A 15062-nucleotide genomic window follows, 5' to 3' on the forward strand; every position below is an offset into this window, starting at 1 on the left:
AAGTGTCTGAGCCTGGCCCAACCCTTGCAATCCCACCCCGCCCCACCTCCTGCCACGTACAGGCAGGAAAGTGGTACCAAGAAGGGGGAATGCCCTTGCCCACCCGCTCTGGACTGGCAAAGGATTATCTTAGAAGTCGCACTTTCCAGACCCTTATCCCCCCACATGAAGATCCATTGAGGTCCAGCCCCCAGAAGGGTCAAAATAACTGCTCACTGACCTCCACCATTCTCACAGCTATGCTGGGATGGCCAGCTCTGGATGGCATCCCCAGAGCTCCCTCCCAGCCCCGCCCTCTCTGGAAGGGCCCAAGGCTTTGAAATTCTCTTCCTGGAAGCAACAGAAAGAACGGAGGCCAGCCTGACAAGAGAGAAAGGAGCAAGAATGGAGAAAGGAGGCTTCCAAACAGAACATCTGCCTGGGGAGGATGAGTAGGGCTGAGAAAACTGAGGACCCAGTGCACACAGTTCATGGGCGACAATGCTGGGCACAGAGCTCAGGGCTATTTCTGGAGATGCTGAACCCTCTGAGAATCTGCTGAAAGCTATGGATGCCACCACCGGAAAAATGCACATTTACACATAATAGCCAGGGGTCCTTTGATGTCTCTGGGACAGTGTTTCCCCAACTTGCTCAATGATAAGAATCACCCAGATGCTGATTTACAATTCACAGTACCAAACTCTCTTCCTAAAGTTCTTTGTCAGCAGGTCAGGGGGAGGGGTAGTTTTTTTGTTTTTGTTTTTTAACAAACCCTACAGGTGACTGTTAACTTCCTGCAAGCTAGAGAAACACTGCTCAGGAGCAGTAAGCCCCATAATTGGCTGTGCGTTCGAATCACTTAAGGAGATTTATAAACCATATGGGTTCATAAGCCCCATACTCAGATCTACTGAGTCGAATTCTCATGGTGGAGACGTATGTGGTGGAAGGTGGTGCTGATGCCCAAGCAGGTTTAGGAACCTCAGCGCTAGTGGTCCCTGGACCAAAGATGAATAACCCACGTCCAACTTCACCCAGGTTCCGTCCCTGGTAGTTTGGGCTGGCCAGGGCCCGGGGGCCCGGATGGCTATTATGGGCACCAGGTCACTCACTGCTTGACATATCACCAACATGGGACAGAGTGCTTTGTGCACTGAAAGTCCGGTTCCTCTAAGTAAACCTCTGAACTATCGGCTCCGTGAAAGCCGGGATGATTATGTGTTCTGCTCACTGCTGTCACATAGGAGGTTCAACAAATATTTATTGATAAAGTAATGGATGAATTACTTAATACACGAATTAGTAGAGTTGGCACTCTGTATCCACAAATTCCACGTCTGTGGATTCAACCAACTATGGATCTAAAAAACGTTCTTTTTTAATTCCAGAAAGTTTCAAAAACCAAACTTGAATTTGCCCCAGGCCATCAACTATTTACATAGCATTTACATTGTATTTACAACTATTTACATTTGGTATTAGAAGTAATCTAGAGATGATCTAAAGTCTACAGGAGGACGTGCATAGGTTATATGCAGATACTACACCATTTTATATAAGGGACTTGATCATCCACGGATTTTATTTTGGTATCTGGGGGTGGGGGGTCCTGGAACCCATCCCCAGTGACTGTATAACTAAAATCCATTAAATTGGAGTATGACTGTCAGATGTGTCAATCTGTAGATTTATTTCTATGGCCAACAGCCCTTTAACAAGAACCCTCTAACTTGAATAATCAATACGAAAATCACTACTATTTTAACAATATTATCAATATGACCATTGACCAAATTCTATGTTTGTTTTTCACACATTATTTCATTCTATCTTTAAAATAGGCATGTAAGAGAAATATAACTATCTCCATTGCGAAGAGGTTTAGGAAGATTATTTGCCCAAGATCATACAGCGACTAAGCAGAGGAACTTATATGTGAACCCAAGTTTCTAAAATCCATGCTGTTAACCATGCAGCCACTTTCACCTGGAAGATGGTCCACTGTACAGTGAAAATTATACCCCAAATCAAATTAGCAATATTAAATCCAGATGGATTGCTGCTGTCATTCTAAGGGCTTCTGATATGGCCTGGAGTTTCAAAAGGTACAAGAGCATTTAAAGAAACCTAGGAAGGATGCTGAGCGTGATGGTTAAGTAACACATTTACTGAGTACTGTACCTCTTTTGTGAAAAGGGCCCTTGAGGAGGTTTAAAATCTAGTTGGGGAGATAAAACATGAGCAGATGAAAACTGCATCATCAGATTTATCCAAAGTAGTCCACGGACCTTGCCAGATGGGTAACCGAGAAGCCCAGTGCAAGGGGTAAACAGATCCTGTAGGGAGGGTGGGAGAGAGGCTTCCTGGAGGATGTGGGTTAAGCTTGGACATGAAGGATCACAAAACGTAGAAATAATAGGTAGTAGAGCATTCCAGATCAAGAAATGGTAAGAGCTGGAGCAGAAGAGTCAGTTTGAAGACAATCCATAAGCAATATATTGTTTATGTTAATTTTCATTATATCATTATGATCATTATATACATCCACTGTAGAGAAAATAGAAGATACGAATAAACATACATATACGTATACATCCTCTATACATCTTCTATAAGCCAACCACCCAGAGACTCCTTTTGATATATATTCTTTCAGGGTTTATTCTAAGCATATTTGTGTGTGTATTTATTTAGACATATGCATATTTGTCTACATGCATTTAATTTTATATGTATACATTTATACATGCATATATGTATCTTTATATATGCACAGATTCGTACATATACGTTTATAAAATACGAATAATGTTTGTGGTGCCCAGTGAGAAAGATCAAGGCAGCAGAGAAAAACTTTTCACAACCACAGGCTCCAAATGACCATCTCTCCTTTGTCACCCCCAAATCCACACCCAGTGCACGCACTAAAAATGATAGTGTGGAAGATTATTTAATGACATAGAAAAACATTCTAACAGGGTGTTGAGGGAAAAAAAGCAGGTGATAGTATCTACTGTGTAATCCCACATATGTACTTAAAGATGTGTACGTGTGTATTATAAAATTCAGAGAAAAAAGACTGGAAGGACAATCTCAAAAAGAACCTGGGAGTACGACCCTTGGGGGATATTTTCTTCTTCATGCTTTTATGATTTTCCAAATTGCATGCATTATTTTGTAATCTGAAAAAAATCGACACCACGAAACATAAGCAATATTAAAAGCAGACCAACACAAAACGGTCAGGGGCGTTCTGGTCAAGATGCATCCTAGGTTTTTTACACAGCTGAAACCGAATTAACATTGACCAGAAGACAGAGAAAGCAAAGCACTTCTGTTTGGCCAAGACCTGACTTCCAGGCTTTGAAGGGTATCCGCCTTTGAGGGGCCCAGCGAGAGGGTCAGGCGAAGGCAGGGCAAGGACGCCCTGATCGCTAGAGGCGGGTGGGGGTCAGGACACTCTTCCTCCGGCCCCGCCCGCCGCCACCATCTTAACGCTGCCTCCCACTGGCTGCAAAGCGCCCGCGGTCTAGACCTCCAGGCCGTGGGCTGCCCCCGGCGCCCCGCCCCCTCGGCGGCGTCCCCACGCGAGCGAGCCGGGCCGCCGGCACCCGGGGCCGGTGGGCAAAGCCCTCGGCTGCACGCCGCCGCCGCCGCGAGCAGCTTTGTCATGCCCGGCGCCGAGCACTTCTTCGCCAAGTTTCACCTTCCGTGACACAACTTTTCTGTGTTTCTTTTTTCGGCAGCCGCCGCATCACGAGGCTCATGGGCACACAGGTTTGTAAACAACCCGCCGGCCGGATCCGCGGCGACTGAGGGACGCCGGTTAACCGGGCCGTTCGGCGTTCCCGCCCGGGTCCGAGCTTGTCGGGTCCCAGTTAGTCGGAAAACAAACGCTCCCGGGAGCTGAGAGCCACGAGGAGCGCCGGCCCCGGTTCCAGGAGAACCGCTCACATTGTTCCCAGGGCTCCGAAAACCACGCAAATCCAAGAGCTCTTGGAAGTCTTTTCAATAAGCCCCCCAAGGGAAGAGGCGAGCACACACACGGAGAATCAAAGGCAAGAGAAGCAGGTCAATTCACAATACTTTCAAAGTCGTGGTTGAAAGAAGATTCTTAAAATAGCTGTAGGCATATATTCAAGAACTGCGCTCAGCCTGCCTTCTTTAGCTTGTTTACTTCTACTTTTAAGAGCAAGATAAATATTTGAAGAACTCGATCTGTTTACTGACCCCCAGTGCAAGAGCAGGAGACATGCTACCTACATAATTCGGAGGGATTTTTTTTGCGAACTGGGTTTCACATTTGTTATTAAACTTACCTATAACCACGCGATAGACCCGTCACTGTTCATTACGGCTGTTAAACCTAGGTTCTGCAGCACCAGAGAAACACTGCATGAGTCTTAACTTTGAGAACTATAATAATGCTCGTTCAAGGCGTATGTCTCTGTTCACAAGATATATTTTTGGAAATATTATCGAACTGAAGGCAGCATAAACAGTATAAGAAATAAAGCTCGCACTTTATTTTTCCATTTAAAATGAGTTATATAATAAGTAGTGGAATGCTTCTTCCATGGAGCTACATGTTAAGGGGGGGGGTTTCTTTTACTGAAGTTATAGCTATCAAGGGAGAAAATCCAGACATGAGAATCCTCCACTGAGCCCAGCATACCCTAAGGAACCCCATTCACTTAATGAAAACCACTGACATCTGTAGACAAGAAAAGAAAGGGGGCAGAACAGGAGAGAAAAGGAGGGAGGGAGGGAAGGAGGAGAGGGTGGGGTTGAGAGAAAGAGAAGGGAAACGAGACAGATGATTCTGCTGAGAGGCAGACTGAAAGCATATGCCATGTAATGGAAAAAATAAATAAATAAACAATTGGGAGTTTTACCCAGTTGTGAATTAAGAGGAAGTGTAATCGATAGAACACAGGTGAAACAAGCTCCCAGACTCAGTTCTGGGGAAGAAATACCATTATTTTCAAACTGACAGATGCTTACATCTTGAAAGTCAGAATCATGGCCAAATGAGGAGAGATGCACTTTGGAAAGTACAAGTGAGAATGTCCAAGGCCAAAGAGGAAGGAAAGGGCACCCCTAAGGCTTAAGGTAGGACTGGGTTTCTCTCATCTCTGGGGGGGCGCAGCACAGTGCCCGAGATAGATAAGTCACTCAAGAAATCTGTTCGGACATCTCTTTGGCTGCACAAAGATCACAGCCATGGAGCAATCATGCCTGTATAGGCAAACTCTTCCTAGTCATGTCCACGTTGGCAAACGGCAAGTAATTTGGTCCTTGTGCAAACCTGGATTAGAAAAGAATCAAGTGGGCTTCCCTGGTGGTGCAGTGGTTAAGAATCCGCCTGCCAATGCAGGGGACACGGGTTCGAGCCCTGGTCCGGGAAGATCCCACATGCCGTGGAGCAACTAAGCCCGTGTGCCACAGCTACGGGTCTCAACCCGGGACTGTTTTCTCATCTGTCAAATGGGAATAATAGTAGTATGTATATCTATCTTGGATAGCTTGAGATATTTCATGTCAATCCCTGGCATATGGTCAGTGCTCAAAAAAACTACTGCTGTTACCAAATGCAAGTTCGTGTGCCTACGTCAGAGTTTGGAGCGCAGAACCCCAAACTCCACAAAGGGCTTCAGCAAAGCATTTTTAAAGGCCAGGTGAGGGGGCTGATCACAGGGTGTGTGATCAGCTCGTACACAATTCTCTTGATGGTGAAGTAACAGGGCAATTAACTTTAATCAGTCCTTAGGCGCCAGAAGGGCTGGGGGCTCCTGATCATCAAGTAGTTAACTTCTTCCATTGCTGGTGGGTTTTAGCATCTGAAAAACTCAGGAAATATGCATGAGATACTATTGTCTGGGTACTTCAGAGAGGAACTACAGCAGAGGATATGGGGGAGGGGTCTGTCCCCAGCAGGACCCGTAGGGTCCCGCTCGGGTTACATTATTTTTAAGACTCCAACCAAAATTACTTCCCCATCCTATCTAGATGTCAGAAACTCAATCACTGACATTAATTCCCCGGAGTTAAAGCGCTGCCTCTGGCAATCCTTAGTTCAATGCCAGGTGCTGTGCCAGTAATTTGGGACCCACTAGCTGTGTGACCTCGTACAAACTACATAATCTCCCTGAACTTCAATTTTCTCATCTCTGAAGTCCATAAATACTATTCACTATTTCATTTGGCTGTCATGAGGATTAAATGAGATATATATAAAAATCATGCATGCCTAGTAAATAGTGAGTGCTCCGTAATTTAGAAGCTACTATAATAATGATAATAATAACTATGATCATTATTAAGGATGAAAAAGACGTACCCTGGCTTAAAGGAATTCCCTACCTTGCCTAGATCATTCAACAAATGCTCCTTATGGGCTGCCAAGTACAAGACCCTGTTGAGTGCCCTAGCGTGGGGGTCTTCCAAGAAACCAGATGCCAAGACAAGAAGAAGGGCTGTCAACTGGGAAAGGAAGCATGCTGACCAGAGGTGGCTAGGTCTCAGGGACCAAGAGTGCATCCTGCGAGATTCCATTTCCATTCAGTTCAATAAAGGGAGAACTAAAATATGATGACAGAAATCAAAATAGTAGTTGCCTTTGAAGGGGGAATGATTAGAAAGGGACACAAGAAAACCTTCTGGGGTGATGAAAATATTCTATCATGTGGGTGTAAACATTTGTCAAAATTCGTGGAGATGTACACCTAGGATTTGTTCATGTTGTATATAATCTTCAATTACACAAAAGGAAATTGGGTTCGTACCATTTTTTTTAATAACTTTTATATATAATTTGGCCTCTGACCAGGCCTGCCTTTCACCAGAAGATTTTTTTCTTTCTTCCCAGGCCCTACTGACAGGCTCCATAAAGGACAGACATGTATACCTGAGAATTCCTTTGGGCAACAGTGATTGTCCAAACCAAATCTGAAGTCTCTGCACAAGGCTGAGAGCAGGCAGGCCAAGCAAACGCCTCAGCTCAGCCCAGCCCCAATGCACCCCCTGGAACGTCAACCTAAACCTTACACCGACATAAGCCAAGGGTGCTGCCAGTTTAAAAGACTCAGCAAGGACACCTACTACCCTCTGCCCACTGCCTGTGGGGAGGGTCTTAGCCAGTGACACTAATACCATTTCCATTTGAAAATCAATGCTAAATGTAATTTACAAGGGCAGAGGCATGAGTAGGGCATGAGAACTGCTTAACAGTAATCTCAACGTACAGTAATTGTAATTTAGGCTTAATGTTTATTACAAACCCAGATCCCTAATAAAACAGTCCTTCACATTTCCGTTGTGCCCCAAGAATCAAGAACTTATCTCTTTTCTAATATAAAACTCCCATTTTCAGGATTAATACCCTGGAAAACAAGGCTTTAGAGAAAAACAAGTGGCCATCCAATTCAAGGAGAAATTAGACCTGCAGGCTGGAGTGGGGGGCATAATGATTACTATTTCACTTTCTTTAGGAAATTAGTGCCATTTACCCAGAAATTCACACCCCTAAGAAATGTTTCATCAAGATATGGCTTTCACCAAAGTGATAAAATGTCACGTCTTAAAATGTCAGAAATCTCATTCAAGTGAGTTCGTAGAACTGGTATATCACAAATAGATAAGCTACATCTAGAGTTGGTGAGGACTGATGAGGATGAACCACGCTACACAGGACGAGAAATCCTGCTGCTAACATGTCTTCTGGATCCTCTGGATAGGGAAACGTAAATGGGTGGCTGCACACAATGATTTCTGCAGACATTTGTCTTCTCTGCTAATTGCTAAAGCTATATCTATGTGCCCAATCTTCGCATTCCAAAGACCACGTTAAGCTTAGCACGGTAATAGACATGGAGGATCCCCTCCACCTGCCACACTTTAATTCATGGGAGGTTTTTTTTCCCTCTTTGAATTGTTTAATCTTGGCAATTATCTTGTATTCCTTTCAAATTTCTCAACTCCAAAAATACAAGCCATAATGAAGCAGACACTAGAAAGGCCTTTTATTGGATATATTTGAAGAACTGCAACACATTCCGGTTGTTCTGTGTTGATTGTAATTCCCAGAATGAGGAGTTGATTTGAACATAAAACAGCACAGCTGCAAAGAGACCTGGAATGTTAAGTTTCCTCTCCCTAGTGACTGCCTCACAAATCAGCCCTCCAGCTTACCACCCAGACCCTGGCTCCAGTTCTCTCCCAGTTCCAGCTCTGTGCTCAGAGCCACCATACATGTCCCTGCGCACGAGGCATGGACCTCAACCCCACAGCTCACTTTCTGCTCCTCGCTCATCCTGCAACATCCTTTCGGACTCCAACCTCCCTCACACCTCCAGCCCGAGGATGCATCCTAACGCCTTTTAACAATTTGAACTGTACTGGCAAGAGACTTAGAGGAAGCAGAGCTAAGAAGATACAGTGCCCCTAACCCGCATCCCACTCCTGCTCCGGCCTGTCAGTAAAGAAGCTGCACACCACTGGAAATAATGATGACGAGGATTTTGGGACACTGTGCACTCATCTTCTGCACCTATCCCCAAGAAAAGACCAACGCTTCTCATTAGAGATCTCCCTGGCCACACCCCCTCACTGAGGCTGTGATCACCATCTCGGCCACGGAAGCAAATCTGGGGCTTATGGCACTCCATAATACCGTACTGGTCCATGGTGACACGCACCAGGTGAAAAAACAAGCCCCTATATGAGTAATAGGGAGATTATGATTGCTAAGTTTTTTTCTCTCTCTCGTTTTTTCCCCCAATTTATTTATTTATTTTGGCTGCATTGGGTCTTCGTGGCTGCGCGCGGGCTTTCTCTAGTTGCGGCGAGCGGGGGCTACTCTTCGTTGCGGTGCGCAGGCTTCTCACTGCGGTGGCTTCTCTGGTTGCGGAGCACGGGCTCTAGGCGCGCGGGCTTCAGTAGTTGCAGCACACGGGGTCTCGGTAGTTGTGGCTCGCGGGCTCCAGAGCGCAGGCTCAGTAGTTGTGGCGCACGGGCTTAGTTGTTCCGCGGCATGTGGGATCTTCCCGGACCAGGGATCAAACCCGTGTCCCCTTCACTGGCAGGCAGATTCTTAACCACTGCACCACCAGGGAAGTCCCTGACTGCTAGTTTTTAATAAGAGGTCGCCAACATCATGACTTCCTGTGGGTGAAATACCTCTAAACACCTGCTTCACCTGGCCCCAGTCTGAGAAAGACACTTGACGGAGGCGACTGCAATAATCTACCAAGACCAAGATGAGCTTTTGGAATGGCCTTCCAGGTTCAAGACTTGATACGCTGGCTGCCTGACCACAATGCCCTGTCCTTCTTAGGTATGATTAGAGAGGCTACTGGAAAAGGCCAGGAAGGGAACTGCAAGAGGCCAGGAAGGGAACTGAAAATGAGCTGCACCCATAAATGCACGTGTGCAACGTAATCTGTTACAGCAACAGCTGTGCAAGCGGCTGGCGTCTCGGACTATGCGTGGAACTGTCCTCCACTGCCCAGCAGCCAGCAGAAACCCAGCCTGACGTTAGTGCTGGCCGTCTCAGAGAGAACCCACAGCCCACATGGCCTTTAAACCTGCCCAGATGCGATGGCTCTCAGGCTAAGCACAAGGGAAGGGGTTGCTGAAAAAACACACCCAAACCCAAACCCAAACTCCAACTACAAACCAAATAACAGTTGTGGGGTTTTTTTGGCCATGTCACGCGGCATGTGGGATCTTAGTACCAGGACCAGGGATCAAACCCGTGCACCCTGCAGTGGAAGCGCAGAGTCCTAACCGCCGGACCGCCAGAGAATTCCCAAACCAAATGACAGTTTTGAAACCAAGAATTGGCTAGGACTTTCACTCAATCTACAAACGATTTAATTTTATCTGTAACAGGCTACACAGTCTCCGAATGCCACAGGAACACGGTTGCAGTAAACCAGACAAAGCCTTAACTGAGTGCTTTTACAACAGAGAACTGCTGAAAAGATCTTATGTGACAAGGTAGAGAAGAGAATCAAAGCTAAGTGAATATCTGCTTGAACAACCAAATGTTATTCTTCCCTGAAATGGAAATAGGTCCTCCTGTTCAGGAGCTGAGTGCCCTAAACTATATATTCATCTGCCAATTTAAAAGTTTATGCATGGGACTTCCCTGGAGGCGCAGTTGTTAAGAATCCGCCTGCCAATGCAGGGGACATGGGTTCGAGCCCTGGTCCGGGAAGATCCCACATGCCGTGGAGCAACTAAGCCCATGCGCCACAACTACTGAGCCTGCGCTCTAGAGCCCGCGAGCCACAACTGCTGAGCCCGTGTGCCACAGCTACTGAAGCCCACGCACCTAGAGCCCGTGCTCCGCAACAAGAGAAGCCACCGCAGTTAAGAAGCCCGCGCACCGCAATGAAGAGTAGCCCCCGTCGCCACCAACTAGAGAAAGCCCACAGGTAGCAACAAAGACCCAATGCAGCCAAAAATAAATAAATAAATTTTTTTAAAAGAGTAGATGTTAAAGAACTTAATCTAAAAAAAAAAGTTTATGCAAAGCCTAAATACACAAAAGATGATTTGCTGCTCAAGAGGCCATTTTAATACTTTCAAACACAATCAAGATTCCCCTCCCGCCTCCCAAAGAGGACAGTCCATCTTGTCTGGCTATGTTACTGAAAAAGGTTAGAGAAAACATCATCGTCCATCATTGGTCTTAACCTCAATGAGTTGAAGAACATCATTTAAAAAGACAAAGAGCAATTTATATGCTCTGAAAGCCATATTTCATTAAGCAGCACAAAATAACTAATTACCTGCTACCTATGCTTTAGAAAGTCTAGAAACACCGTACTCTGTGATAATCTTCTATGCAGTTATGATGGGCTGTGAGCATCAACCCCAGGTGATGGGGTGGGAGGCCGAATTTAAACGAGCAGTAGGCTCTGAAAACATTATGAAATTCATTCAAACTGTTGCTAAATTTTGACTTGATTCAATCATTTGTCACACCATCATTCAAAATTAAGTGTGTATATTCAAAGTACCCAATAAACGTTCAATCCTGTATCTGTTGCAGAGTGTGCTCCTGAGTCACTTAGCTTAAAAATATCCAAACATGACTTCTATACATAGGAAATCTGTAAATAACCCAACCTCTCCATGAATATGGTCAATAAACTTTATTAGCTAAAAATATAAATAGACTTGGTATCTTTCATCTCTAACATAAAAAGTCGTCTTTAAAATTTAGTCACACAAGACTTTTAACATATTTACCTGAAAGGGTAAAATACCAAGGGCTACTAGGCATTCACTATTTTGAAAATACTCTATATTCAACAACCAACAGAAAGACAGAAATGGGATTCGGGCTCTTAGCAGCCATAAGATTCCCATCTCCTCAGGAACGTAAACTCCCTTCTTAAAAGTTGTCTTGTAATATTACTTTAATTTATTCTAATTACAACCATAATTCCAAATGCTAATTACACAATTCATACAGAGAGGTATTCGGTTTCAAATGTCGTGAGTCAACGTAAGAAAATGTTATGACATACGCCTAGTAAAAATTTTCATTCTCAAGTGACAGAAACTTGTCCTAATGTTTCCAGACTTGTTACTCCGTTCTGGACAATTACAAATTATATTCCTAGAACAGCATCTCATTTTCTGTGAATGAATTTGGTTTCAGGGTCCTCCCAAAGGTAGCCTGAAATAAGCCTTAGGTAACCACCTGATAGAAATCAGGGACCAAAGTTCCAGAAACAAACTTGAAATACTCCGAGATGCAGAAGGGGAATCACTTGCCTAGGTCAATTTGGTGCCACCATCTTCAATTGTATTCACCTGTCTGGGCCCTCAACGGAAAACAAAACCTTCTAACGACCCGGAAGTCACTTTCTCTTATCATACGAATGCCTGTTTAAAACGCACAACAATTAGGAAAGCTCTGGAAATGTGTAGCAGGAGTTCTACTTTCCGGGTGACCGTTTCAATTAATCTGTGCGCCTCAAACAGCCTGCGGGTATCAGTGGGTCCGAAGGGAGTGACCTCTAGCCTTGAGCCGATGGCAACACTGACCCTTAGTACAGCAGATCTAAACGCCCCACAAACTTCTGGAGCCTCTCGTCGGCGCTTCGCCTAGTTGGAAGAGAACCGGCTCCATTTAGAAACAAGGATAAAGGCCCTGAGCTGAAGACTTTGACAACTTTCCGCGGGGGAGGGCTGACGCTGCCCTAGAATCTCCCGGGAAAGAAAGCTCTTGAGAGATGGGGAGAGGCGAGAAGGAGGAGATGAGAAAAAGGAAGAGGGAAAGGAGTGGGAGGGAAGGGAGCCCCAGGGCTCAAGGAGGAATCGGGGCCCCGTGAACGAAGGCTGGGGCTCCCCCCACTGCAGCCCCACTTCTGCAGCAGCGTGGACCCGGCGTGGGTCGCTGCAGCTCAGCATGCCTGGGGCCCTCCGGGCCGGTCCAGCCCACTCCGGCGTCCGCTCTGTGGCCATTCCGGACACTTGCACCTAAGGCACCTGCCGTTTCCCCACGGCTCTACCACACCCCCTCTTCTGTGCCTCTCTGCACCCGGGTCTCCAAGGATGCTGTCTCCAGCTTACATTCCGGAGCTAAGCCGGGTCCTCAGCAAGGCCACGGCTAGGACTGGTGGGGGTCGGGGGGACGCCCCTTCCTTCTCCCGAGTTCTCCCGGGCCTGAGCCCTGCTCCGCTGCGCCTCCCCAGCCCGCCGGTGGGAGGCCCGAGGCCAAGAAGCGCTCTTCGGGGGACCGGCGGCCGGGCGCCGCGGGCCAGGTGGCTAAACCCCCCAGAGTGGAGGGAGGGGACTCTCCCCTCCCGCGGGGACCCGCTTCTGCTGGGCAATGGTACCAAGGGGACAAGAGCCTTTGTTCTCCCGGGGCTCGACGAGGCTGCGCTGAGGACGCGCAGCGCGGGCGGCGCCGGGGCACCGGGATCGCTCACTTTTGCACGCGGCGTGTGGAAGGTTGCAAGCTCCTGCCTTCTGGGGAGGGGACGTAGAGAGTTGGGGAGCGGAGGGCGTGAGAGGGAAAGGAGCGTGGGGGGAGGGGTTGTGCGTGTCGGCCAGGCTCTTTGTTTGCATTGGGGGCGGGGAGAGGGGGGGTTGAAGGTGGATTCGAGCTTGGGTTCTAAGAGTGGGGCAGATTCCTGAGTATGTCACCATGTTGCACCCGCGCAGCACACATATGCACACTCGCGCACACGCACACACAGGCACTCGCACGGAGAGGGGGCCGGCCGGTGAGAGGCAGCGCTGTTCCCGGCGCTCGCGGCTGCAGCAGCTTCGTCTGCCCGCAGCGCCACCCCGGTGCGTCCAGAGGGGGAGCGAAGAGGCTGGAGGCACTCGCGGGGCGACAATTCCACGAGGAAGGAGGGAAAGTGGTGCAAACCCAGGGCCCCCAGCGGCCCGGCCCCCGCCTTTCTCGCCGGGGTCGCAGAGGTCACGGGCAGCTTAGGCTCCGGGAGGGAGGCCGGGAGCCGCCGGAGGGCGGCGCGCACGCGAGTGGGCGAGGGAAACCAAGGGAAGGGAAGCTGGCGGACTCGGCGGGCGGGCTTACCCTTAGAAGCATCTTTCTCCTCTTTGGGTTTGGTCACCTTTCCACTCATAGATCCCAGCTTGCTTGACAAGGTTCGGCCAGGAGACGGAAGTCCTCGCCGAGCGGGCCGGACTTGGGAGAGTGCTTAGGGTGGCAAGTCACGACCGCGAGCTCCCCTCGGTGTGGCTCCGGGCAGAAGCCGCTTTCCCCCAGCGCTGCCGCCGCCGCCGCTGCCTACGGGAGAGTGGGGAGGAAAGGAGAGGGGTGAAGGAGGAGCCGCTGCCGCCGTCGCCGCCGCCGCCGCCGCGAGCCCGAGCGGCCGGCCGCGGGAGGAGCCGCTCGCCTGGCTCCAGAAGTGCAGAGACAAAGCGGCGCGGCGCTCCCTCCGCGCCCCGCGCCCGCCGCTCCTGCCCACCCCCGCCCGCCCGCGGAGAGCCGCGCTCGCCACCCCCGGGGCCGCCGAGAGGTGCGGCTGGGACTCCCTGGCTCGGCCGCCGGCCTCCCGGGGCTCGGCGCCGGCCGCTCGCCGGGCCGGCGCGGGCCGCGAGGGGAGTTGCCTGGGTGGGCTGCCCGCGCGCCGGCGGGCCGCTTCCCCCGCCTCTCCCCATCCGCTGCGGGCCGCCAACTCCATCAAAATAAAACGGCGAGGAAGGTTAAAAAAAATGAAAACAAAGACGAAAATATTCACTTAAAAATGACGAGCCTCCCCGAAAGGGAAATGTTTGAACATGTGATGAGCAACGTGTGAGCCTGTTACACCGCAGAGCCGCGCAGCTCCTCGCCCGCGGAGAATCGAGAGGGGAGGGTCGCCTCTTTCTTTCTATTGAACCAATTTTCAGGTTCCTATCATTTTGCCAAAGGGGGGTCCCGAGCTGCTGGCGGGCGGAGGAGCGGGACGCGACGGCCCTTACCTGCTCTCTCCGTCTCCCTACACCCACACCCCCTAGGAGCTCGCCCGCTCCCTCGCTTACGCTCTCCTTCCAAAGAACTCTCGGGTCCCGGAGAGCCGCGATTCGGCACGGCGGCGCATTCTATATAAACGACAAGGTGTGGGCACGCGGGGGGCGGGGGCCGGCGGGGGGCGGGGCCGGCACAAAGCCGCCGGCGGGCTGTAGTAAAAGGAGAGCTCGGCAGGGGCGCGCCGACGTCAGCCGCCGGGTGGCAAAACCCAGGCGAGCCCAGAGGAGTGCGGGCGAGCGTGTCAGCCTGGCGTCCCCCGGCCCCTCCGGGGTCAGGCAGGGCCCGCGAACGCCGCCGGAGCGGACTCGCACTGTCGGCCGCCGAGATCGAAGCCCGGCGCCCCCCGTCCCCCCGCCCCGCTCCCGTTACCCCCTCTGATCCCGGCGCCCGCCTTCCCCGCAGCGCTGCCTGGGCCCGCGCTGGTCGCCACCTACACTTTGGGGACTCCGCTGTTGGCAAGTGCCTGCACCGAGCGGTGGAATCTCAGTCCGGGAGTCGGCGACTCCTCGCCTCCGGCCAGCTGCCCAAGTTGAGACAGCCGGACTCTCCGCGAGAAGGGCGCGCTGGGATCTGGGTG

General features: G+C 49.6%; 1 protein-coding gene across 1 annotated transcript in view; it reads right to left on the reverse strand.

The window, feature by feature from the left end:
* Window positions 1-14541, reverse strand: part of FGF13 (fibroblast growth factor 13) — a 503531-nt gene extending 488990 nt beyond the window's left edge. The window contains exons 1-2 of the mRNA XM_079910297.1: window positions 14497-14541; window positions 13547-13759 (exon numbers count right to left, since the gene is read on the reverse strand). Coding sequence (XP_079766423.1) covers window positions 13547-13595 — 49 coding nt within the window. The 5' untranslated portion in view covers window positions 13596-13759; window positions 14497-14541. The remainder of the gene's footprint in view (window positions 1-13546; window positions 13760-14496) is intronic.
* Window positions 14542-15062: the final 521 nt, after the last annotated feature.

The sequence above is a fragment of the Stenella coeruleoalba genome (genome assembly GCF_951394435.1).
Source record: "Stenella coeruleoalba genome assembly, chromosome: X".
Taxonomy (NCBI): Eukaryota; Metazoa; Chordata; class Mammalia; order Artiodactyla; family Delphinidae; genus Stenella; species Stenella coeruleoalba.